The 26,012-nt window shown below is 38.3% G+C and overlaps 1 protein-coding gene across 4 annotated transcripts in view; it reads left to right on the top strand.

Moving 5' to 3' along the window:
• The window catches only part of WDR26 (WD repeat domain 26), a 32,533-nt gene extending 7,576 nt beyond the window's left edge, over positions 1-24,957 (top strand). The window contains exons 4-15 of one of the 4 annotated variants that reach the window (XM_080616981.1): positions 1,652-1,788; positions 2,372-2,469; positions 3,294-3,450; positions 4,990-5,046; positions 7,970-8,108; positions 12,158-12,298; positions 13,709-13,828; positions 14,545-14,690; positions 15,208-15,286; positions 15,850-15,979; positions 18,674-18,859; positions 20,487-24,957. In XM_080616981.1, coding sequence (XP_080473107.1) covers positions 1,652-1,788; positions 2,372-2,469; positions 3,294-3,450; positions 4,990-5,046; positions 7,970-8,108; positions 12,158-12,298; positions 13,709-13,828; positions 14,545-14,690; positions 15,208-15,286; positions 15,850-15,979; positions 18,674-18,859; positions 20,487-20,512 — 1,416 coding nt within the window. In that variant the 3' untranslated portion in view covers positions 20,513-24,957. The other 3 variants (XM_080616984.1, XM_080616983.1, XM_080616982.1) reach the window with 3 other exon arrangements.
• The last annotated feature ends 1,055 nt before the right edge of the window (positions 24,958-26,012 follow it).

Genomic DNA, 26,012 nt, shown 5'->3' on the forward strand with positions numbered 1-26,012 from the left:
TGAAAAATGGTATGTGAGCATCTCCATGCATCCTTGTGAGCACATGCGTAGCTGGAAGAGGAAGCTTTTATCCCTCCTGCTGGTAGTGTATGAGCAAACAGTGTGAGGCCTGCTGGCCTACTGCATGGAACCAACCACTGAGGCCATAAATAATTGGGATGTCTTTCTTTTGGTTTTTTGCATGTCAAAAAACCAAAAAATGTCTTGCCTGGGAAAACTGTACGGTAATGTTCTAACAATTTCAAATTCAAATAAACAAAAGAGCTGGGTAGGGAATGTAATATAGGTTTGCCCGTCACACACAGGACAATAGAGTACTACTGACATGTTTGAACATCAATCATCTTTAGTGTGTAATGTTTTATGCTTCACAAAGCTGTGTGGTAATTTAATAGCACTGTATGTGGAAATGTTATTCTTTCAAAGAACAGGCATCTCTGGAAGCTAAACCTGCTTTATGTTTGAACTTTGGATTTTGCATATAGTAGACCTTAAACTTTCATGTAAGCTTTAGTATGATAGGAGTGTCTTAAACTTCCTTATTATCCCTCCACTTAGGAAGGCTAACAGTGTGTTTGAAACTAAGTAAGCATTGACCAAATATGAGCATGAAAATAGTGAGGTGCTAAGTTCTGACGAAGCAAACAGGAGATTGAACTTCTGGTGTATTCAGTGGAAAAGCACATGTAATTTGCTACATTAATGTTCATTCTGTTTCTCACTGATATGTCTGAGAATGTACATTTTCCTCTTGTAACTTAGTCTTGTGGACCAGAAATGTCTTTTCTGTCCGATAACTGCTAGCAGTAAAGAAGGTATGCAAACATAGGATAGTTGGTTTCATTCGGAAAAAACCAAACTGTGTTTGTACAACATTGGTATTAGAAATTCCTAAGACTTCAGGCTTTTCTAATATAATGAATGAATGTATGATTTTCTTTTATCTACACACATTAGCAGGCCTGATTTGTATTTCTTTTTGCTTTTAAGAAAACAACCAAAAAACTGTTCAGGATGAAAGGAACATTATGAAATAGCAGTGATTAATTCTGAGAAGTTATTCCTAAATATGGGAAACTATTTTTTCCTGTAATCCTGAAAACAACACCTAGGGAAAACAACTTGACATGGAACTACAAAACCAAACCTCAGGCAGTGTCAATTTGTTACTGCTGTATGTTATGCAGCTATACAAACAGTCCATGTCAGCTCCTGTATACGCAGTATGAGAACTTGTTGAGTTGGCCTTTTGTGTTCTGTGCTGTCATGCAGTCTTAAATATGTGATTAGCTGCTTTTGGGTGCTTTTCTTGGTAGAGTGTGAGATTGGGAGGCTATCTAATTCAGGGTTTAAAGAGTGGTAACTGAAAAGGAAGTGAGTATGAAAATGAGACAAGGTTAAGGGGAGGATCTGAGAAATGAGGTAGGAAGATACTTGGAACCCCATAAGGCAGGAAGGAAATTCATGGATAACTTAATTACTAGAATGTTATTGAAAACCCAACAAAAAGAAATTGAGTAATGAAACATTACATATAGCTGCATTTCTGAAGGGCATAGTAGAATGGTTTCTACTGTTCTGTTTAGGCTCAAACGTTTTCTGAAACTTCAGTCAACCTTTTTCCCCTGACTGCTGCTTTCTGTCATGTCAGAGGATGAAGTTTTTGCTGCTGCAGCAGAAGTACCTGGAATACCTGGAGGATGGCAAGGTCCTGGAGGCACTTCAAGTTCTACGCTGTGAACTGACGCCTCTGAAATATAATACAGAACGCATTCATGTCCTCAGTGGGTAAGTGTTTGAACTTTGAGAATTCTCTGAGTGGAGGCTTCTAAGGAATTCCATAGCTTTTGATAGCTGGCATCAAACTGTATCAAAGTTGTTAACCCAGTTGATTAATAAGCTATAATGAGATATTCTAAAATGGTGAGTAAAGAAGACTATTCAGTAGACAGTGTTCTGTTTTTGATGCTTGAAAACAACATGATTATGATTTACTTTTATAGTACTAGAACCCAAATTAATATATATGTATGTATGGTCATCTGAGCTTGAGAGTTACTAGCCTGTTACCTTACAATTGAATAAGTAGGTGAATATAGTCTTGTTTGTTCTTGCCTGAAAAAAGATGTTTCTGCCTTTCCTAAAATCTGTGGTTTGCTTTCTCTTTTAATTACCAATTTGTTAATGTTTGTTCTGAAGATTGTGCATGTTTGTGTGGATTAGTTCCCTGCCTCTTTTCCTGTCAGTCTTTATCTTAAGTCACCTGTTTCCCAGTTCATTAAGAATGTTATGATATATATCATGCTTAAAAGTTAAAATAATGGTTCCAGAAAGACTTGGTCTGTTGGTGTGTGTACGCTTTTTTAAACAGGTATCTGATGTGCAGCCATGCAGAAGACTTACGTGCAAAAGCAGAGTGGGAAGGGAAAGGAACAGCTTCCAGATCTAAACTTTTGGACAAACTCCAGAGTAAGATGTTCAAGTGTTAAGAATTTCTTCACATCTCTGTAAATCCAGTGCCTCTTACATGACATATCCCAGGGAATTAACTTAAACTGCATTTGCTAGTTGTTGGGTTTGTATTTCTTGGTTAATGGGGATGCTTTTAGGTGCCTTTACCCTTTGGTCTTCTGTAGCTAAACTTTTCCTGTTTCCGATAAACTATTTGTAATAGGAGCTCTTATTTCCTAACTCTGCTGTGTGCAGCAATAGTATCACTTGGTGATCAAATGTGTGGTTTTGAAGGGTGGGGAGGGGGAGTGTTTTTTAAGTCTCAGCTGTACTGAGAGGCTGAAACTGTGTGATGTAATGGGAACCCTAGTGATACTAGTAAGGGTTGATAGTGATCTTAGACTTTGCTAAGAATTATGGTTTCTCCTCTCTTTCTTGTGGCTGGTGTAATACTATGTATCAGAGTTGTAAAGCTCATATTCTTTATTTTTACAGTGTTAGTAGAGAATTTCTTGAATGAACACAGCTGATACTGTTGTCTTACAATTTTACAGGTTTTCTTAAATACTGGGGTTTTAGTTAGCTTGCGTAAATGGTGCTTGTTGGCCAGGACAACATATACACTATAACTCTGCTTTCCACAAGTTCGTGCTTCTCATTCCAGATGTATAGCTGTAAATTTGACAAGCTGTGTTACTCTTTTCTTGTAGCCTTTAAGCTTTATTTACTGACTTCTCTTCCAAGAATACTCAAATCAAAATATGCTCTTACATGTAACTTGGTTTTGACATATCTTTTTTTGTTCTTCTCCCCCCTCCCTTCCCCCCCCAACTCTTTTAAAGCATACCTACCCCCATCAGTGATGCTTCCTCCAAGACGTTTACAGAACCTGCTACGTCAGGCTGTGGAACTACAACGGGACCGATGCCTGTATCACAATACAAAACTAGATAGCAATCTAGATTCTGTCTCGCTGCTAATAGATCATGTTTGTAGTAGGTAAGAAACCCTTGTGACTTTAAAATGGGCAAAAGTATCTTTGTCTTGAAATAATCTAATTGTACTTAGTGTTAGAAGAAACGTGAAAACTATTATGAGTTGGTTTAACAGGAGTTGGCTGGATAAAGACTATTCTCATTAAATGAGTAGTAGCAAGGAGTAGAGAAGGTGTCTGTAAGAGACTTGGGTAGCTGGATATGGGGTAATAGGGTCAGACAGAAGCTTTAAAATTTTAATCAGATGGGTATGAATAGAATATATTGTTAATCTGTAGCAACTTGTTTGGGTTTGGACAGCCAGTCTGTTTATTCGTCAACATGTCATTGCTGTGGTTTCTTTTGGTTTGGGTTTGCTCGGCTTTCCCCCCCCACCACTGGAAAATCACTAGTATGTTACTTATCCAGACTCTGTCTTCAAGTTTACTGTGATGGAGAAAGCCTACTGAAGCATGCTCATGAAGCCAGCTTTCATCTTTTAATAGTGGACAGCGGGGTGCTTTTAGACACAGACATTAAAACAGAGTGGAAGTGGGCAGTAGACTTATCTTGTTTAACATAATACATAATATGGATGATAGAAAGAACCTCAGTGTAGCTTTTATAGAAAGCTGCTCTGCCTGGTGTAATAATGGCATGAGGGCTAGACGATCTAAAAGAATAAGGGCTGTATACAATAGCCTTATCTTTGTTCGTGTAAAGGGATAATCTTGGGCTTACAGGGGAATTCTTTTCATGTTAAGGTTAGCTCATCTGAGAAAGTTTGTTAAGTTCTGATAAAATTTCTTACAGAAACTTTCTGAACTGAGCTGCTTTGACTTACATTTTTAAGCTACCTGGAATCTGGTTTTAAGGTGCAGAGTACCATAATACTTCAGTGTAGCCATCTTAAATCTTGAAAATCTGTATCTTGGGTACTTCATGTATTCATGTAACTTTTTAAGACTATTGTCTAGCTTCCAGTTTTGCTACATCACATTGTTTCAGCAGAGTTGTCTGTGTGCACAGATGTTTGACTGTTCCCCATTTTAAGAGATACTGGAAATGATCAAATACTGGAATTGTGGCTTCCCTACTTCAGAAGGGAGTCTTAAAATCAGACAAATGAAAAGAGACTTCATTTTAGTCTTTATACAAGTGTATAAATAACAATGGATATTCTGTAGGGGGTTTGATGTGGTCCATGTGAGCTTTCAAGCCAGTTGTAAAGAGCATAGTTTACTGAAGTCAGACCAGGTAGAGCTAGATATAAAAGAAAATATATGTTACAAATCTGGAATTGAATTTCACCCATCTGAATCTTACTTGCTGACATAAAAGCTTCTCCATAGTGTGGGTGTGTTTTTTCTGGTTGGGTTTTTTTTCTTTTTCACCTAATGCGGTACTTCCTGAGCTTGTGTATTTGCTATGTATGCATACATAGATATTTACAACTATTTTAATTAAAAACAAAATCCACAAAACATAAAAGAAGCCCAACCTACTTCAAAATTAAGGCTTCCATTCTGTCCTCAACTCATCCTATTGTACCTACCTATTGCAGGGGTCTGAGATCAGTATGTGGTGCGCTGTACATGCTGCCATGCTTGGGCATAATGAGGTGAGTTAAAGACAGTGGAAGCCAAATTTTGATTAAACTGACAGAAGTAACTGTAGTCTAATAGCTTAGACAATTTAAGTTCTGTACTACTTAAATGATAGAACACTGACAACTTTCCCTTTTTTAGTTGAAACTAATCTGCTTTGGACTTCTGGCAGTATTTTGATCAAGCATGCTTGAATTGCACTAATAGGTACAATTTTTCAACTAAAATTTAATCACTTCCTAAGAGTTGGGAGATAAAAGGGAGAAACTGCTGGGAGTGAAGGTGAGGAATTTCATCTTACTGTGTTTTAGACTTTGATATAGAGTATTGATGCTCTGGGGGATAATTTTTGGTTTTGAGAGCCTTCAGCCTAGTTGGGGGTTTAGCTTGGTCCTGTAGTGTTGTTCCTTTTTCCTGTCCTGTCCCCACTGAATTCCTTTGTCTTGCTTTCATGTAAATAAACTTTAGGCTTAGTTTACAAACAAACAATGAGAGGTAAATGCCTCTGCTATCTAGGTACTCGATTAATGTAGCATTTCTGAAAAAGAACTGTTGTGGAAGTTGAGGAATAAATGTTGCACTGTATATAGAGGAAATAAAAAACTAGCTGTTTGGTTATTTATTTAGAATTTTGGACTTCTGTAAATACAAAACCAGAACATTTTGTTAGATACTTTATTTCAGTATGTAAACAACATGATTCAAGTGTGTTGTGCTGAACAGAACAATTTGGTATGAAACACTTCAAAAAAGAGCAAAAGAAAAACCTTTGAAGTTGGAATAATATCTAATTACTCAACCCAGGAACTGTTGGACAACTGGTTTTGGTTTCTTGTTTTGAGACTGCTGCTGTTTTTTTCTGGGAATTTAATTTTCCTTCTAGGTTATGTAATGTGTGCTTTGCTACCTGTGAGGTCAGATTTGCTGGATTGTGTTTCATTAGTTAGGTGAAGAGCACTTGAATCTGACTGGATTGTGAATAGCATAATTCAACTTTGGGATGTGTCTGCAGCAGCTGTATGAACTGTGCCTTGTTACACTTTTGGGGAACCTAAAGGCCACCTTACTGCTTGCTCTTCATGCCTACAAAATCTTGACTGCTTTTCTTAAGCTTTAAAATACAAGAGTATACTATAGAGTATCCTTTTATATTAAATATGATAAAAAGGCTTTCCTGGGGCACAGCCTGCCCCTTGTACTTTGTATGAGTTATGGATGAAGACTTTTTCATTTTCTGGAGCAACCTGCTGCTCTGAAGAAAAAACCATTAGCTTAACTGCAATATGGCTAAACAATAACGAAACACTCCTCCTGTAGGTGCACATATCTGTGTGCGGGAAATAGGCAAGGCCTTTAGGCTTCCAGAAAAACAGTGTCATCTTTCATGAGTGGGGCTTTTAACTTGGGCTTAGTGTTGTTCCAGTGACAACTAGACAGCTCCTGGTCAGCTCAAAGGAGGAGCAGAACAGGCTTGTGTTTTTCTATAAATGAGTAAGTAGACATAGCCAAGGAAGCCAACTACAGATATCCATATGTACATTTTGTTTATCCTCCTCTACCATAAGACAGGAAATGAGGGACTGTCGTTGTTTAGTGATGCTTGATAGCCTTTAAGCGTAGACTAGGAAGCATCTTCTAGTACAAGAGAATGGACTGAGAGGATATAGACACTGTATTAAGCAGAATTTTTTCTAGCTTCTGGTAAGTAGTAGTTTTTCAGGTGTCTGTCAGTCTGGCTACCACCAAACTGTCCTTTTGAACACAAATATAAAGGAAGTAAGGTTTTGGGTTTTATGTTGCATTTTGTTTGAGTTTTTAGGGGGGATTTTTTTTTAGGCCAGTTTATCTCCAGTGGTAAGTACAACTGTGCATTCACAGAGGCTCATAGTTACGTTAGTGCTGTTGTATTCTATTAGAGTTTTGTTGCTCTGTTGTACTGGGCACCATAAAAACTCAACATAAGGCTAAATTAGTTCAGTATCCCTGAAGTTCAAGAGAAAATGCACATAGTTAGAGACTATCTTTTAGTGTATCTGAACAATGAACTTGTGGTTATTGCAGTATTACTTAATAAAAGCAGTCATTTGCTGTAGAAGCCTACATTTATTTCATCTCTCATATTCTTATACAGTAGGGAAGCTGTAAATAAAACTTTTCCATTTCTTACCTAACTTAGTATTTTGACTGTTAATTTTTTCTCAGTGTGTAACTAGAATATTAAATACACGCTCTAGAGGAACGTTTGAAGCTTCTTCAGCAGTTTATCATGTATTTTTAATAAACTTTAACAAAATAATGTAGCTAGTTTTAACAAATGTAGATTTTGTGGAGGAAAATCAACGTTGAAAGCGTATAATGGTGTTGTCTTAGTTATGCTTAGATATTGTATGTGGTACTCTGCAAAGAAAGTGAAAAATGGCACAAAATGGAGATAAAGAAACATTAACTTACTGCAAGATCACGTTCAAGAGAAAGAAATAAGAATATTTTTACTCAACTTTTATGTAAGAATCACTTCTGAAAATTTGGCAAAACATAGCTAAGTGAGTTAGATACTTACAGAAACCTCACACATAAATAAAACATTGCACGTAGAGCTCAAAGAGGAACCAGTAAATTCTATACATCATAGTAATAAGATGTTATGCTCCTGATGAGGTCAGTTTTATTCCAGGTTATATGAAAGTATAACAAATTACGTGAGTGGAATAAGAATAGTTCTCATAAGGATAGAATCAGTTATCTCGTGGTGGTGTTATCTTTTTACCAGATAAGACACTTCATTCTGTACTCACTTGAAGTGGCTGTTAATAGGGTCATTTTTTAAGTTGTCAGGTCTTGCATTTAAATAAGTTTTTGTTTTAGTTTTACTAGCTTGATTTAAGAAAAATCTTACTGCTTTCTTACTAATGTGACTACATCCCTTTTTTTCCCCAGGAAACAGTTCCCATGCTATACACAGCAGATACTAACGGAACATTGTAATGAAGTGTGGTTCTGTAAATTCTCCAATGATGGCACTAAACTAGCAACAGGATCTAAGGACACAACTGTTATTATATGGCAGGTTGATCCAGTAAGTATGAAACGTGTTAAAATGCGCATGACTTGTCATTCACTTCCCTTCCCCTCCAGTTCCTCGTGCTAGGATGGCTTGATTTTGGCAGGACAGGCTAACATGTACTGTAGCCTGCTGGCTAGGGTATTTCTCTGGGGTGTAAAAGGCTGAAGATTACTGTCAGTCTAAATCTGTGAAGAAAGACACTTGAAAACATGATGCCTGAGTGTAACGCTTCAACTATTGGCTGAATTGGGGCAGAAACTTTGTGTGCTTCTAACCAGTGCCAAGGGGTAGGTACCCTTCAGGGAAGCTTTTCAGCTTGAAGGCCTTGAGAAGCATTGGGTGAGAGTGGAAGAAGCATGGCAGTGATTTCTTCTAAATCACTCTTACTAAGAGTACTTCTGATCTATGTATGTGAGTAACCCTTTTCAGTTATCTTTTTACTATTAGTACGCTTAGATTTAAATGCTTCGTCTATTTCATCATTTATTACTTAATTTCTGAGTAGTAAAAATGTATATGTGCTGACAGAGATTGTGTTAGTATAACACTGCTTGATATGAGTTGCTGTTGTAAGATTGGCCTTGGCTTGAGCTGAAGATTTAAACACTTGTGAGAATTCACTGACATATGGATGTATACCCATCCATTTCCTCACAGACTGTGGTGTTTTAGATTTTGTTAGTAATATGTGGCACTGTTTCTCTTAATGAAATATCCTACCTCTACAAGATTTATCTTTCCTACCCCTAACTGTTCTTATGTAAATAAAAAAGATTGAGCAGTGAATCTAAGACTGTGTTAATTGTAGAAGTGATACGGAAGTCCATTAATTTTGTAACAGCTGAAAACTGTGAATAATTTTTAATACATGCACACAATATGCAAAGTTGTTAATGCTTGTAAAACACTATCAGAAATAAGGTTCTTACAGGTTTTTAACCACACAACTATAAACTGGTATGCTAAGTGAAGATGAAAGGTCTTTGCTGCTCCATACTGGCTTTCAGTAGGATTTGAGAGCTGAACTTAATCCTTTACTTCCACTACAGGTTAGGAAGCCATATAATTTTTTTTATAATAGTTCTTTTTGCTATGAGGAAGACAAGTAAACTTCAAAGCCTGTTCCATGTGCATAGCCCCTGAAGCAACAGCAAGTGCTAGCTGTTTTTTCAGACACAGAACTGCTCTGGTTTGTTTGTTACTGAAGTCAGTGTGCTCTGGGCCAACAGATGCATAGAGACATAAGATGACTTCTGTTAAGTGATCTGTTTTGGGTTTTTTGTGGTGGGGTGTTTTGGGGTTTTGTTTTTTTGTTTATTTGAGGGCTTTTAAGAAACAAAATAATTCTAAGTAAATTAGGGATCAAATATTTTTAGTGTTGATTTGTCATTTGATTGTAGAGGCTTATCTTCATTTTAAACTGAGGGGTTTTAATACTCAGCATCTTGATTAGCCCATTTTATAGTGATTTGTGAGCTAATATCTGGTTAACCAAACCAAGCAAATGTTTTGTGAGTGGTTTAGACTAACCCTTTTGACCAAGGGTTGCTAAAGGAACAAAATCTCTATTAAAATAGTGGGGAAGTGGCTTTGTAGAGTTTCATGTTCTGTATTTCTGTGCCAGAAAAGAAAAAAGGAGGGGGAAAAATAAACCCTTTCAGGAAGATGATGCCTGAATAACATTAGGCAACAACTCAAATGGTTTATTTTTATATTTGCCAGAGCATACTTCTGACTTCCTTTTGGACGATAAGTTTAATCAGATTTTCAAGGCTTTAGGCAGTTAGAATGATTCTAATACATATAAACGACAGGGAAATGTCCATCCAAGTCTGTCTGGGCAAGTGATGGGAGAACACTGTTTTAGATGAACGGTATTTCTTTTCCATATGCACTTCAAGCGTGTGAGAATCTTTAATTTTTCCCTTTTTCTTCAGTAGTCTCTCTTGAAGCATAATGAAACTGCTTCCATGTGTTTTCTTCATTTCATACCATGAATTTCTTATTTCTCTTCTAAGACCCAGCTACATATATAAGCTGTCTTAACACATGCTTCTGTTTTCACTTTCATTTGTTCATTTCAAATTTCTTATGCAGACTCAGCAGCATTAAATAATGTCTTGAGAGAACTAGGTTTGTGTGCGGAACACATTTGACTGTGTGGCAGAATCTCTAGTGCACAGACAATAAGCACAGTAGGCACATCACCTTGTCTGGCATGCATTTTCTTTGATGGAGTTCTCCTTTAACTTGTTCCTTACAGAGGGCTTTTTTTCTGCACTTTCTAGAAACTGTTGACAGTTTTTTGGCTTTTCAGACTGAAGTTGATACCTGAATAGTTTTGGGTTTTTCTACATGTCAAAAATCTGGAAAGCTATATGTAGGGGATAGAAGTGCTGAGATTTCTTTTGGTGGTGGGTGGGAAGCAGATTAGCTAAATTTGGGGCCGTTTTCCTGAAATACCATTGACTGCTGGTGTGGAGCAAAACATGGTGTAACAGTTTCACTATATTTGGAGAGAAATATGGGTGCAGCATGAGAGAGAGTAACAACCACAGAGAGTCCTATCATTAGAAGAGGAATATCCCATGTATCTTGCTCCTCCTGAGTCTGAAATGTGATGCAGAAGTGATGCACTCCTTTAATCCTGATATGAAAAGAAATGCGTAAGTTGCAGGCAAGCTCCAGGTTGCAAGATGATGTCAGACATGACTCAGTTTCCTTATAGGTCAGTTTAGCTACAGACACAGCAGTGTTGCATGAAGACTGGGAATAATAATTAGAATGGAAGAGGGGCCTGGAGGAGGTCCATTTGTTTGCCTCTCTTTCTCTGTGCTTTGAAGATTATTCCTAGCCCACTTTCTTTTGAGGAATTTAGGTTTTTTAGCCAACAGAACCATCAAAGCTCCGCACTGACAGAGAGTCGCCAGATCCCTTGTAGCTGGTCCTAAGAAACAGTACTTTGTGTCACTCTTCTGCTGTTGACCATGCTCTTTCTCTTCAGAATCAGGAGAGTCTCTGCTGATTAATACTAAAACAAAGAGAAGGGATAATTTGAGAAGCTAACTTTCAAACAAGTCACTGTTTTGGAAGAGGAGGTATAAACATCCCCATACAGGAAAAAAAAGGGAAGGGGGGGGAATTCACTTGCCCTTTTCCAAGCGGCTTGAGTTTAACAAGCTTGGGTTTAGTTAATGTATGTGCATGTTGTTGTCAAGAGTCAGTGCTAACATTGTATTGAAGCATGTTTCTGTATTTAGGAAGCCAGTGTATGGTTGTTTCACAGTATCTTAGCTGTACTATTTATTTGGATGAGCTGCTTGAAAGTCCAGGTTCCTGTGATGAGGCAGCAGCTGTAGCATAAGAGGTGATACAAGATGCTCTGTGTGAGCGAAGTATGCTTCATTGACTAAATCTGGCAGAAAACATGCAACAGCTTGCTGTAGGCAACACGTCTGAAATAAGAACACCTCTCAAGGAAGCTTTTAAAAATATATTTGTGTAAAACTTTTCTTGAGCAGCACACACAGGATACACTCAAGTTTATAAAAGCATTGGCACTTGGAGGTTTTCCCTTCTTGGCGTACATGAAGGCTTTGATTCTCTGTTTAACCATAACAGGCTTCAACATGTCTTTACACTTAAGAAAGTAACTTAATTCTGTAAAATATGGATAATAGTACTTTTGTGTTCCAGAGACTTTATTTTTTGTTTTGGTTTGGTTTTTTTGTATTTGTTTTTTTTGTATTAGAGAGACTTTACACTTGAGAAGACTTCTGTAGTGTCATGTAATGTACAACTGTCTATATATTTTTGAGTTCCACATTCAGAATCACAGAAGATTGAAACAAAACACCTATAAGCGTTCCTGTTTCGTGTATTGGAACTTAGAAGCTTTCCTTGTGTAGTCCTACTCTGTAAACTAGCAACTGCTTTTCCAGTAAGAACCTATTCGTACACTTTGTAAGATGCAGTTGTCTGACTGTATTTGGACACGCTGTGTATGTGAAATCTAGTAGGAGTTCACATGCATTGTTTCAACAGAATCCCTCTTGTTTCAGGATACTCACCAGCTAAAACTACTTAAGACGTTAGAAGGTCATGCATATGGTGTCTCTTATATTGCTTGGAGTCCAGATGACAACTATCTTGTTGCCTGTGGCCCAGATGATTGTTCTGAGCTTTGGCTCTGGAATGTACAAGTAAGTGGTGACTAAGAGTAAAAAAAAAAAAAAGTAACTATGTTCAGCCTACTGCTTTTGTTTTAATATTTAGGTATTAAAACATATCTAAATATGTTTTAATATCTAAATCTCCCTTTAAGCATGAAAGAAGTAATTTCTGCAAAGTTGTTCTGCAAAGGTGTCAGTGTAAAGAAGACACACTGATCACACCTCCCACCCCCTCAAATTTAAGAATATCACTGTAGCAGCCTGCAATTTCTGTACTCAGTTTGTACAGAACTGAAATTAGAGTTCAAGTCTAAGTGTCTGGTCTCTACAGCAGTTCTGGTGTATCTGGTTACTGATAACTTCTGAGGAGGGATGGCATAAATCCATAGGACTTAGAGCTGCTGAAGAGAGCAGTGAATTAAGAGAAACAGAGCAGAATTACCATCTAAAGGGAGCAATTGCTCATGAAAGATTTCAACAAGTAGCAAAAGATCCAAGCTATTTTTATGTTGTGTAACCCTCCAGTGATGATGATGGAAGATCTACAGAGACATAAATTTATGATTGCAGGACTTCCTCTTTCAGGCAGGCACTAGGGCATTTTGCCATTTCCTCCATGACTTCAAAAAGTCTGTTCCACTGTTAATGTATATGGGCATTTGGGTTGATATAAAAGCTTCCCCTGCCTCAGTTGCAGGCTGCATGGTCTTTCTTGTGCTGCCTTGGACTCTGAACTAATTTGTTTCCTGAAACAAAAATCTTCCCTTTTTTCACCTTTGGAATAAATTTCTTCTGTTTGACTCAATTATCTCAGTGAAGAGCACTAGAGCTGGCACAGGGGAATAGAGAGAAGCCCTTACCGTTTTGACAATGGTAAGCTGCTCATTGGCACTCTGTCTTGTAAACAGTAGCATTATGAGCTAGGGATAAAAGCTAAATTTTGGCATGGAGAGATCCAGCTCAGGGAGGAAAATATTCTAAATACTCTTGATACTCCGATTTTTTTCCTAAAATGTATTTTGTCATCTCTGTTTTCTTTTAGTCTTCTCCTGCCTCCTTGCTTTCCATGTGTGTTTGCGGTTTTTTGGGGGGGTTGGTTACTTTTGGGTTTGTTTTTCTTTCCATTTCATATTGCTTTTCTCTTAGTGTTCTTCCAGCTTCTCTTAATTGTTCTCTTTACTCTCAATCTTCCAGTTTTGTGAGACACCATCTAGTCTATCCCTCTTGATTTGATGGACAAAGGAAATTGCCCCAAATCAAGTCCAGGGTCACTGGAGATACTGAAGTAGTTCTACCTTTTTATTGCATTATTTGTGTTGCTTTTTAATAAATGTATTGACACGTGCACTTCCAAATGCAGTGCATGTCAGATAAAATTATCTATGTCTCTTTGGGAAAGGGTTCTGGTGTAAGGCCTTGGTGTCTTTCGTTATTTTCCAGACTGGGGAGCTGAGGACAAAGATGAGCCAGTCTCATGAAGACAGTTTAACAAGCGTGGCCTGGAATCCTGATGGGAAGCGTTTTGTAACGGGAGGTCAGCGTGGGCAGTTCTATCAGTGTGTAAGTTCTCTGCATCTGTCCCATTGAAAACAAAGCAAGGAATTAAAGTTTTGCCACAGTCAAATCTGAGAGTCACATTTTTCCATTTCTTTTTTTTATGTGTGTACACTAAAACTTTTGATCCTTTAATTCAAGGAAGCTAGCGTTTCAGCAGCACTTCTGTATGTAGCAGTTAGAAGGGTTCAGGCTCCTTTTGTCTGCTTAAAGGAAGATTTGTGAGCTAGGAGAGGTTTTTTTTTAGCTGCTTTAGAAAATACACTAATAAAAAGTAGTGTCTTCGTCCACAAATGTTGCTTATTCTACAGACTGTCTTCCTCAGGTTTTGCATGCTGTTTTGCTAAGTGTAAATAGAAATTTGAAGCCCTCATTACTTGAGTAGTGTTGATTTTTGGGAGGTGATCCGCAGTCACCTGAACTGGTGCCCAGAATAATAGTGCAGTATGCAAACCTCACTCAGTGCAAGGGTGAGCTCTGTGACATGATAAAAATTGCATGTGCCATGTGGAAGAAGGTTAAGTGACAAAAGGGATTCTCAGCTCTCCAAGACAGACACCTACAAAAGCCCTCAGTTAAGACAGCCAGGTCCTAAGTCACCGAGTCCCCCCTTTCTGTAGCAATTGTCTGAACAGGAAATGAGAGAAATACTTGTGTGTCAGCTCCTCAGAAATCTGAGACTAACAGTTCAAACTTTGTGTTTTTTCCCCTCTTCTGATCAGGACTTAGATGGTAATCTCCTTGACTCCTGGGAAGGGGTGAGAGTGCAATGCCTTTGGTGCTTGAGTGATGGGAAGACTGTTCTAGCATCGGACACACATCAGCGAATTCGGGGTTATAACTTTGAGGATCTTACAGACAGGAACATGTAACTACCTCTTTCTTTGGTTTTGAATTCCTGGTTCTTAATGTTAGAAGAAAATGATTGAGGAAGGGTTTAGTGGGGGGGAAGGGTGGGAAATACATTATTAAAATGCTCTCACTATTACAATAAGAATAACATGGGATAAGAGCTGATTCCAGTGGCAGCAAGAAGCATTAGATCAAGTAAGAGAAATAAATTCCTAAGTGCTGGAGTAGGTTTCTAATGGATGTTTTGATGTTTCTGTCATCAAGAATTGTCATTTCAATTCCAGATGTATTTTAGTAGATCCTGCCTTGAAGTTAGGAGTTGAACTTGAGGTCTAAAGATCTTTTTGGTCTTGGGATTTGTCATAAGTATAAGCAAACTGTTGCAGGCTGGTTTGTACTGACATACAGAGACATAGCTAGTTTCAAATTCGGAGCTCCTTCCCTGATAATATAGCAGAGACAGGATATGCCTTTTGTCTTGGTGTTGCATCATTATTTAAGTGTTCTCTCAACACTGTGTCTTCTAATTTCAGAGTACAAGAAGATCACCCTATTATGTCATTTACTATTTCAAAAAACGGCCGTTTAGCTTTGTTAAATGTAGCAACTCAGGTGAGTTGGTGATGATAAATGGAAATGCAAATACATCTGCTTGCAGCTGCTACCTGTTTTTAAATGTTGTGGTGTGAATTGGAATGTTTTATATTAATCAGTTGTATTTTGTGTAATATGAAGGCCTTTATATTCATAAGCACAGCATGGCATTTTATGACAAGAAGGCAGTCTTATTCTTGAGACTTATTTTTTGTCTAATTTACAGTCAACAGTTTCCTGCTGTGAAATATGTACTATTAAATGTCAATATCTGGCTATTGCACTGAGAAGCCCAGGTACAGCAAGAATTGTGTCAGGTTGGCTGGGGATGTGAGAATTGGATGTTACTTATTTCTACTTTTGGAACCTTGGGTAAGAATAGGAGCTTTCAGAACAGAAGGGACCACAGACTGGAATTCTAATCTAGTCATGTGGTGTGGTGTGTCTTTACCCTTGTGATCTAGTAACAGTTGGCTAAAGTAATGTACTTCTACCATGTTCAATTTTTTCTAGTTTTTCAAAAGAATGCAATGAATAATGTTGAATGATGAAATAACATTGTTCATACTTCTTATTCTCAGGGAGTTCACTTATGGGACTTACAAGACAGAGTTTTAGTGAGAAAGTACCAAGGTGTTACACAAGGATTTTACACAATTCACTCGTGTTTTGGTGGTCATAATGAAGATTTCATCGCGAGTGGCAGTGAAGGTAACATCATTCTCCTTTGTGCAGAAAACTAGAACATTGTATCCTTCCTATACCTCGCTTTTATAATGATGGTAGCAACTGTCACAAAAGCAAGCAAACTGGTTCTTTAAATAAGTTTCAGGAGCACTGGGATTGTGGCATACTTGAAGAAATAATTGTGTGCTAGCAGAATCTTCTGAGAGGATGGTAGTAGTAGAAAGCATTAATGACTGTGTTGTTCCTCTGAAGCAAAGCATCTGCACAGTTTTAATTAGAAGTAGGTGGGGTGTTCTTGAGGCTTTTTGTTTTTGTGGTATTATGCTTAAGCCTATGGTTTGGATCAAAAATACTTCTGGGGAGTAACAGCTTCACTTGTATGTTGAAGATACAGGTGTGGTGAGGTTATTTTAATTTCAGTAGAGTCATTCTCTTAATTATGGACAGAGTAGTCTCAAATTAAGCAGTTGTTGACATAGTCTGGTAGGGTTTCTTGGCGATCAAATGCTTTGTGGTTTGTTTTTATTCAACTGTCTGTGGTAAGAACAGAAATCAGTTAATGGTTTATATCTGGAATCGGTTCAGTTCTGTCACTGATGTAGTGCCATCACTGCCCATGGAGGTCACTTAAGATTCAAGCCTATGGCGGGGCTAAAAATTACACTTGGAGTATGTAAACAGTCACTGTTAGTACTGTGTAACTCAAACTGTGAGGAAATAAGGTTGGCCAGGGTACTTACTTGATGTTTTCCAGGAAAGGATAGCAGTATGTCTAAAATAAACCCATATTTCACTCTTTGGCCTGACCCAGTGAAATATGACTGAAGGGCAGCACCTCCAGTCCTCCAGCCCAGTGTGAACCGCTTTTCATGGTGGAACAAGGTTGGTTGTTACACATCCAAAAGTTCAGGATTTCTATTGAGCCATACAGATGTGCATGTGTAGATGTAAATACTACAGTGCACCAGTCCTTTTTTTCCCTCCTTTACTTGTTCTTTATTATCTTCATTGTCTAAAATGTACTGAGCAGTAGATGAAATTGATGACACTCTAGATTTGAACTGAATTGTTGCAAACGTGGCTTCTGAGAACATAGATCTACTAAGAAACAAGGAAGCAAAACAGAAATAAGATCACGTTGTCATAGCCTTGTTAACACAGTTTGTTAAAAAAAGGTAATAGATTGATTATACTGTCTTAACATTTTCTGGTATGTTGCCAGCTACGTGGGGTTTTTTCTAACACTTGCATCAATAGGAAGAAAATGGAGGCCTCTTTCTGAGAGGGAAATTGCTGCCTTAATGTAGGGAACTTGTTTTTCCAAAACAAAATACAGGCATTGTGACAAGAACCAAACAACTGGTTTTTGTTGAGGCTTTGATTCTCCCAGACAGTAGATTCTCGTGTGTCTAGTGTTTAAGTTGTTTGATGAATAGTGTGGATATGGAGTCTCTTGAAATTGTAAGTGGAATGTAAACACAGCCAGAACGTTTGCATCAGTACAAGTATATATAAAGGTGGTATACTCAAATGAGCTGATTCAGCGAAAGCAAATGAGTTACCACAGGGTTCTATGATGCTATTCGAGCAGGTAGGCTAGAGAGCAAGTTTGTTTTGTAAGGGTTTGGGAGGAAGAGGAATAGGTGAAGACTGATTTGTTTGCTAAGCCTTCAGAATGACACCTACATTATAACCTTTCAAACAGCTGAAAATACTTCCATTTGATATACCAGACCCTAAATACAAGGCTTTTGTGTAACACCAGTAACACATACTTGTTTGGTTTGTGTAGATCTGTTGGGAATATTCCAAAGACATTCCTAGAGAGGTCAACCCACAGGCTGCTGTTGGGGTGGGGGGATGGCAGTAGACAACCAAACCACCTTTAACCATTTATTCTGAAATATGGCTGATGATAAAGCAGTAGCGCTTCTCTAAAAACTGCAGTGAAGTGTGACCAGGTCACTGTCACTCCTAGCCTATTGCTAGGAGTAATTAAAAGCTTCCTTATCACACAATAAGATCTGTAGCATTGCTTACTACATCTACTTCAATATATACAAATTCGTATCTACACAAGAATTGTTATCAAGTACAGTAATAGGTTACAATTTGAGACATTAGGCTTTGCCCTCCCTCACTTGCTCTGTTTGCCCTTTCACTGAAATGCTTTAGGTTGTTAGTATCAAGATGTATTTTATAAGCTATAGAGCTGTGATCTTATCTAGTGTTCATCAGCAGGTGGTGTTTGTCATAAATATTCTGCCTTAATACTCATGACTTTATAATGCACGTACTGATCTGTAAATACTGTTGTTTGAGGGGGGAGAAAAAATTGTATGCAAGACATCCTTTTGAGGAAGGTTACAACTCTTTATCTTCAGTTTGAGTAGCTTGTTTTTTCTCTTTAGCCATATATTGACATATTTGCATTGTAGTGAAGTGTTTTTCAACTACCAAGTGCAGTAGACTTGCAGGCGTTAAAAGGGAACATGCCTCTTAGTGGGAGAGCTTTACCCCATGTTCTTGTGATCACTCTTAGAAGAAAAATTGTTAGTGCCATTGCACATTGAATAGACGTGGGGTTTACAACATCAATGGGTTTTCCAGGTGTCGAGAGCTTGTGTGGAAGTGCTGTTTGATATGAGAAATTGGTCTGTGCAGAACAATGTTTCTCATTCTGTTTTGTTTTCTTTTTTACATGTGTGTTTTATTTAGATCACAAAGTATATATTTGGCACAAGCGTAGCGAGCTGCCCATTGCAGAGCTGACAGGGCACACGCGTACTGTTAACTGTGTGAGCTGGAACCCACAGATTCCATCCATGATGGCCAGCGCCTCTGATGATGGCACTGTTAGAATATGGGGACCAGCGCCTTTTGTAGACAACCAGGATATTGAAGGTAAAAGAACTCTGTGTGTGTTCTCTAATTGCTAAATCATCGAATCATAGAAAGACTTGGGGTTGGAAGGGACCTTAAAGCTCATCCCGGTCCAACCCCCTGCCCTCAAAGCTTACATCAAAGGTAGGTGCTTCCGTGGGTTTTCTTTACCATAAATAGGATAGAAAAATACTTTGAATTCTTGGGTTAGAATCATAACTTTTACTAAAAAAAGTTAACTCTTTTGGGTTGGGGTTTTTTTTGGTGGGTTGTTTTTTTTTTTTAATGTATGGCTGTTGATTTTTATCCAAGTTAGTTATTTTTGTACTATAAAAACAAAGCAACTGATACTTCCAAAATGATATCGAAATTTCTGACATGGCCCTATAGAAAACTGTGGTGTCACTAAGACCTCAGGAGTATATTTATTTATGTAGACTTCTTAAAAAATGATGCCTCCACTGCTTGAGGTTTAATAATACACAATGTTAGTAAATTTTAAGTAATGCATTTTGACCACACTGCAGATAAAATAATGGTATTACAGTGCTTATGAAACAAAGCTCCAGAGTCTGGAGAGAACAAAGTTTTTCCCACCATAAAATTCTGTACACAATTAATTCTTTCCTAACCATCAGCAATCATCTGTGTCCTGGAGGGAGACCCAATGCAACTCTTTTCACTGCTAAAATGCACCCTTGCTCCCAACCCTTCTTACCTCCCCCCAGAATTGTTACCAAGTTGACTGCTGGGTGCTTGCTCTGCAGTTTATATGCTTCTGTCATTACTCATTCACCCTGATGCTAAAAATTTACACTGGACATGAAAATGAAATACAGTATATCCCATTGCCACAAGGCATCATGGATACTAGGTATGGACACAAGTTCAAGGGGAACGTAGGCAAAGTAACCATGAAGGCATCCCTTGAGTCCTGTTAGATAAGCGAATACCTCTAGTTCAGAATGTCCCTTCAGTGAAAATGGGTGGAAGTTGGAAGGATATTAGGAGGAAGAATTGCCTCCTCTCCCTGCTCCTGTGCTTTCTGACGCATCTGCTTCTAGTCTTGGACTGGGTGGACCAGCCTGGCCAATCTCCTGTTTGTAAGGAATGTGGCATAAGGAGTCAGAGCCTATCATCCAGTTGGTTTTACTCTTGGTTTTGTTTGGTTGATTTTCCCCAGTTAGCTGCTTGCTCCCTCTTTTTTAGTTCCTCCAGAAAAGAAGCTCATAAATGCCTTAAAAATCAAAACAGTAGAAAATGAATTTCTTGCAGTAGTGCTTCTGCAAGAGGTGTAGGTGCACGGAATTATACCTGACAACTTGGGAATTCTAAATGGATGACAGAGAGCTTTGTTACTAGCACACTCCCCTGGAACTTGAATGTAAATGTGTGTTACTTTTTGGCAGAGATGATTGTTTCGTACCAACACTTAACTTGCTAAATTAATGTCTAAATTAATGAGTAATGATACCTAAAATAAGAAATTTTTAGCATGGGATTTAGCTACCCTGTAAGATCTGTTAACTAATGCATGTTCAGTAAAACTTGTGTATATAGACTGTATTAATGACCTTATAGAAATACTAACTATTGATAAGCTCTTCAAGATGTGATTTCTTTCTCTTATGTTTTTGTTTTTGCTCAGAGGAATGCAGTAGCATGGATAGTTGATGGCGAATTTGGAGCAGACGACTTCAGTTTAACTTAATTAGTCGTATTTTAAATGGCTTGGGATTTGGTGCAAACAAACATGATTGATAGCTGGACAGACATGCTCGTCATGAAAAAGAACCATTTCTGAAGCCCGGTTGGGGCCAAAACATTTACCACCTTGCTTCATAGTAACCAGTCGAGATGAAGCACGTCCTTAGAACATTGTCGGACACCGTGTTGAAATTATCCCCCCATCGGTTGTGAAGAACTGTGCTACATTCAGGCTAACCATTGAACTCAGTATATATATTTTTCCCTCCTGCCTTTTTGTCTGGCAGGCTACTGTTCTTGTTGCTCTTCTGTGTAATGAAGTTTAAATGCTTGTTTGGAACACTTTATTTAACAGTTTAGAAGGCTTGATAGAAAGAGTGCTTTAGTCTGAAGAGTATACATTGGATAGGAAAGTATTTCCTTCTCTTGTTTCTCAAGTCTCTCTCCGCCTTACTTAGCTTGAGATCTTTGCAGCTTGGTTCATGGATTCTAGCCTTGCCCGTTGCGCAGTATATTATAAATTGAGATGATAAACCAATGAACTATGTCAAAAGCACTCTCAGTATCACATTTGACAAAAAGTTTTGTACTTTTCACATAGCTCGTTGCCCTGCAAAGGGGTTAACAGCACAATTTTTTAAAAATAAATTATTTATAGGATTAAAATGACTTCATTTGTATACATTTGGAATTAAAAAACAATGCAAGAAGTGTCGTGAAACACGGGATCACTGCTGCTTTTCCAGAGTGTCTTGAGACCCACTCAAAAGCAGTGGCTGGAAGGAGCTTTGCATAGGCAGTGAAGCTTGTTTTAGATAGAGGAACTCACTGTCCAGCTTAACAGAGAAACTGTGTTATTTAGGAAAGGAAAAGGTTTTCAGAGTGCACCACCAGACTTAAGAGTTTAAACAAGACAAGGTCTTTTTGGATTTTTTTTAATGACATAAATATGTGCAACAACGCTGGTGTAAAAGATAGACTACACCTCGAGGGAAGAGATGTGTTGGAAGAGTCCTTTCATCACAAAGTCAATCTTTTGTGAAAGTAATTAACATACAAATCATAATTAAACACTTGTATTGCGATGGCATTTTTTCCTTCTTTGGTAAACAAAGGTGTATAGGTTTTCTTTTTGAGAACATAGTCTTTAAGTTTCCAGATTGAAATGCCTCTTCCAGACCTTGTTGCAAGCTGGTGCTTTGAACATCTTGATGCATCTAGGAATAGCTCCACTAATAGCCTGTGTTAAGAAGGGAGAAAGTCATGTATGATTTGAGTATTTTTTCTTTCGGACACAAACAGATGGCCTGGCATCGCTGTGCTTCTGCACTACACACAAGTTCGTTACGGGATGGCACTGGATTCCCTTTTGCCACCTTGGGTGGAAAAGTAGTGTTGGTACTGCTGTGAAGTGAAGAGGGAGCAGGGAAAGGCGAACCACCGAGAGCTGATGTGAACAGAAGTGTGGACTTCGTCCTTTAATGAAAGAATAATCTAGTGTCCTTCTTAGTCATGTGTGGAAGAAGGGTGGGGGAAGGTTTGCCAGAGTTCAAGGACAGGGAAGTGCAGCCACTTTAAGTGGGAACGGGGTGCTTAACATGAATGATCCCTTTTTAATTTCCCAGAAGAACAAAGTGATGCTTGAAGGTTAGATCTTTAAATTCATGGGTTTTTAAGATTCCAGCCATCAGGTAGTGTTTTTTTTTCTTGCCTTGTTTGTAAATTTAAACATGATTTAAGCTTCTGATACTCTGGTTGAGACCAGCCGTGAACCTGACCTACTCCTGGTACCTCCAAAATGAAGTAGGAACTTCATATTCTTATCTTCAATCTAGTACATTTGTCTTAAAATCAAGGTGAATTTCTGTGATAGCAATTACTGTGCCACAGAACTGGGCATACATGTGTAAACGTAAGACTACAAATCAGTTGCTTCATCCATTAGTTCTGGAGGAAGCTGTTTGTCTTCCTAGTTCAGACAGTGTAAGATCAGTCAGTCTAGCTCCTGTAGCATCCGGGTTGCAGGGAAACAGACAGCTTCCTAAGGTCAAATTTGAATAAGGGAAGCCTTTGGGGTTTAAATAAAAATTGAATACGTAAACTGTAAGTAACCAGTGTTTTGTATGTTCAAGCCACAGTATAATTCACAAGCAATGCCAGTATATGTATCTTTGGAAGTCCTGCTAGTGTTGTCGTTCTCTGAGCTTATGTTTTCAAACAAAACATTATTTAGGGAGAAGAAGGTGAATAATCCGGCATTTGATGTCTCTAACGTTGTCTCATACTAAGGTCTGGCACCACTTGCTTCATACTCATGGGACTAAAGTGAGAACGTTAGGCAGGTGCTGAAGGCTGGATCAAATCTCAAGGTCAGATTTAAAATCCCTTATGTACTTTAAAGGGCATTTTTAATGTGGTGGGCATAGCTAAACAAAATGAGACTCCTGACCTGGTACCAGCTGTGGGGAGGGCGTCTGAGCTCAGGCGTGCAAAGTATTGCCTGCAGAAACTTAAAACTTGGTAGTTTTGCCAAAATGCTGCCCCTCCGTTCTGGGGTTTCTCTTCCAGACTTGGTTTGTGCCTCTAAAATACACTTCAGGTATGTAAGAAGCAGAGTTAGGGAGAAGCACATGCTCTGGAGTCTCTGCTTTAGTTCTAAATATGCTTCATATAGACAGAACTGCTGTTTCCAGAGTGTCCGGGTAGCAGCATCTGGCAGAGCTGCCTGCTTCTCACAGGTGATGAGCAGAGATGAGAGAATGATGAGAGTTCATTTCACCACACTACTTGGGCAAGCAGTAAACTGACATTACAAATGTAGCAATAACAACTACCAACCTGCAGGTTAAAGAGGAACCAAACCTATTTCTACCATATCACCTATTCACAGTGTGTGAAATGAAAAGTACCTATACTTTTTTTGTGCACAGACTATAAAATGAGACTCTGTGTGTGGGGACAAAACAAATTAAGTTTGCTCATTTGCAACATGTTGATTTCCATGTGCTTAAAAATGTTCATAGAGCTGGAGTCTAAGGCTGGAACAAGTACACACCTGCAATAAGTGACTATTTCTAGTCAACAGACCTATGGTGTGAGAGAGGAAAATACTGTGAGTGTACTCTTCCTGGAACTGTCTCTGGTCAGCTGTTGGTTTAAATCACAGTAGCCCCAGGTTATTGTCAAGGCAGAGCCTCAAAAACAAGATGCTGAAGCATTTTATTGTCTGAACATTCTTTAGCTGTTCAGGTAAGTAACTTTCAAGGCACAGTGGAGCACAAAAGGGAAAATGTTAGACCTGTCCTTGGTTTGGAAGGGAGGGTAATGGGGGGAAAATGACACCTTTGGTTTTAAATACCCTCTGCCTTTTCTGAAGTTCTCCAGCTTTGAGATTTAACCTCATTTCATGATTAGAGCAAAGATGCAAGCTAGAAATCTATCCAGATCTTGCCAGTTACTTCTCAACTTGGCTTCAAACAGGTAATGCTTAGTACAACTCGATATGCCATTGGGAGTTTGTGTCTAGTTGTGTACTTTTACACTGCTAAGTGATAACTCCCACCCAAACCCCATTCTGATGGTTTCCTCAGCAGGACACCAGGACTCCTACAATTAGCCATAGTTTAAGGAGAGATACAGACCCAAAGGGGGGGATGGAAGCAGAGAAAGAGGAATGGACATAAAAAGCAGGATTTACTGACCAACAAACTACTGTAACTCAAAAGAGGAGGAGGAAAAATGCACTTTCAATAGTTGGTCTGTATTTTTAGCTATAAAATACCCTTGTGTCTAATTTTTGAGACAACTATTAAGAGGAACGCCCATCCCATAAATGGCTGATCCTCCTTTTGACCTCCTCCTGTGTTTTCCACATAGGCTTGAGTCTGTTTTCAGTGGCCATACTTAAAAAAACTGCTACTTTAAATGATGTTTAGAAAGAAAAAAAAGAAGAAAACCATTAACTCTGACACTTTTTTAAACAGGGTGGACTTGAATGAAGTGTGCAGTGTTGAACTACTGCTGCAGTAGCTGCCTCTTAGTTGTCGAAATAAACTGTAGACAAGTTTTCTGTCTATTAATCCAGGTAATCTGGATTCAGTCAAACATGTGTGAGCGTGTTGCTCCCACCTGGTATGAATGTGTGTGTGCGTGTGTTCCCCAAACAGACAGAGAACCAAATGTTCTAGGTACTTGAGTCATGTTTTCTTGCATACTTTTAAGTCGTGTGTATGTGAAGTGTCCTTTGCGCAGAAGATTTTGGTTAATATCAGTATATTTTTATACATTTGAAATTTATTGTGCCCCATCTCTTTTTATTTTCTTCACCATTTCTCATCGTTAGGGTCTATGTGCTAGATCGGAATCTTAACATTTTTAGGCACAGATGGAAAAAGTTATTGGCTCCTTGAAAACACATGGGACAAAATGGATCCTCAAAGCATGTATGTACTTACAAACCAAGCTGTAGAGATCAAGACGAGAACTTTATTGTTGATCTCAAGATTTCTAAATTGTCGAGGTTTATATGGAGTTGTGGTGGAACTAGTTAACACTTAGAGCTTTTGGTATGTAATGACTATTTGCTATGGACTGATATTAAATGTTTCAAAGGATTGCGTTCTTAAACTTTCTGGATTTTTGTTACTCTCCTCGGATTATATTAAGTAGTTAAAGATTTCTTTGCTATATTACATTAAAAACATAAGAACTTTGGGTCTCGTATTTATTTTCACTTGTTTTACTAATTATTTACAGAACACCATTTTAACTTTTTTTATTTTATAAATGTGTAGTATTTTAAACATATCTTTAAAGATTGTTCAATTGGAACGACATTAACTTTGAGTTGTTTTTATTAGGGTTTTTAAAAGACAACAAGATTACACTTTTTCCATGTTGGTGCACAGCACCGAACAGAAATGTTTGTATTCCCTTTCTTTCAATTCAATAAACAGAATAAATAACTGGAATGAATAGTTCTTAGTTTCCCTAACTTCACTTATATGGCTGACTTGGATGTTAATCTCTTGATCATTAATTGTACACTTCGTTCTTATTTGTTAGTATTTCCTTCCCTCAGTAGGAAGATCAGTTGTGGCAGTTTAGCTGAAGATGAATTTGCTCCATGCTGTGAGCAGGTCTTTGGGTTTTGATGGTTAGCTGTAATCTACCCAATGCTTTCCACGTTCTCAATGTCTGTAAAGCAGTTGCCTTCCTTGCGTGCTGTTCTGGGCTTACCTTAGTGAAGGTCAGCTTCTTTGAGGCTCCACAAGAGCCTTGATTCCTTAATGCTGAAGCTTGCTTAAATACTAAACCCAGGTTGCTTTAGGCAACTGGTGAGGCTTGTGGGTTTTTGTGGTTTTTTTTTTTTTATACAACTAAAGTATCACAGAACTTAAAGCTCATCCAGTTCCAGCCCCCGCCACAGGCAGGGACACCTTCCACTAGAGCAGGTCTCTCCAAGCCC

This window comes from Psittacula echo (genome assembly GCF_963264785.1).
Source record: "Psittacula echo genome assembly, chromosome: 4".
Lineage (NCBI taxonomy): Eukaryota > Metazoa > Chordata > Aves > Psittaciformes > Psittacidae > Psittacula > Psittacula echo.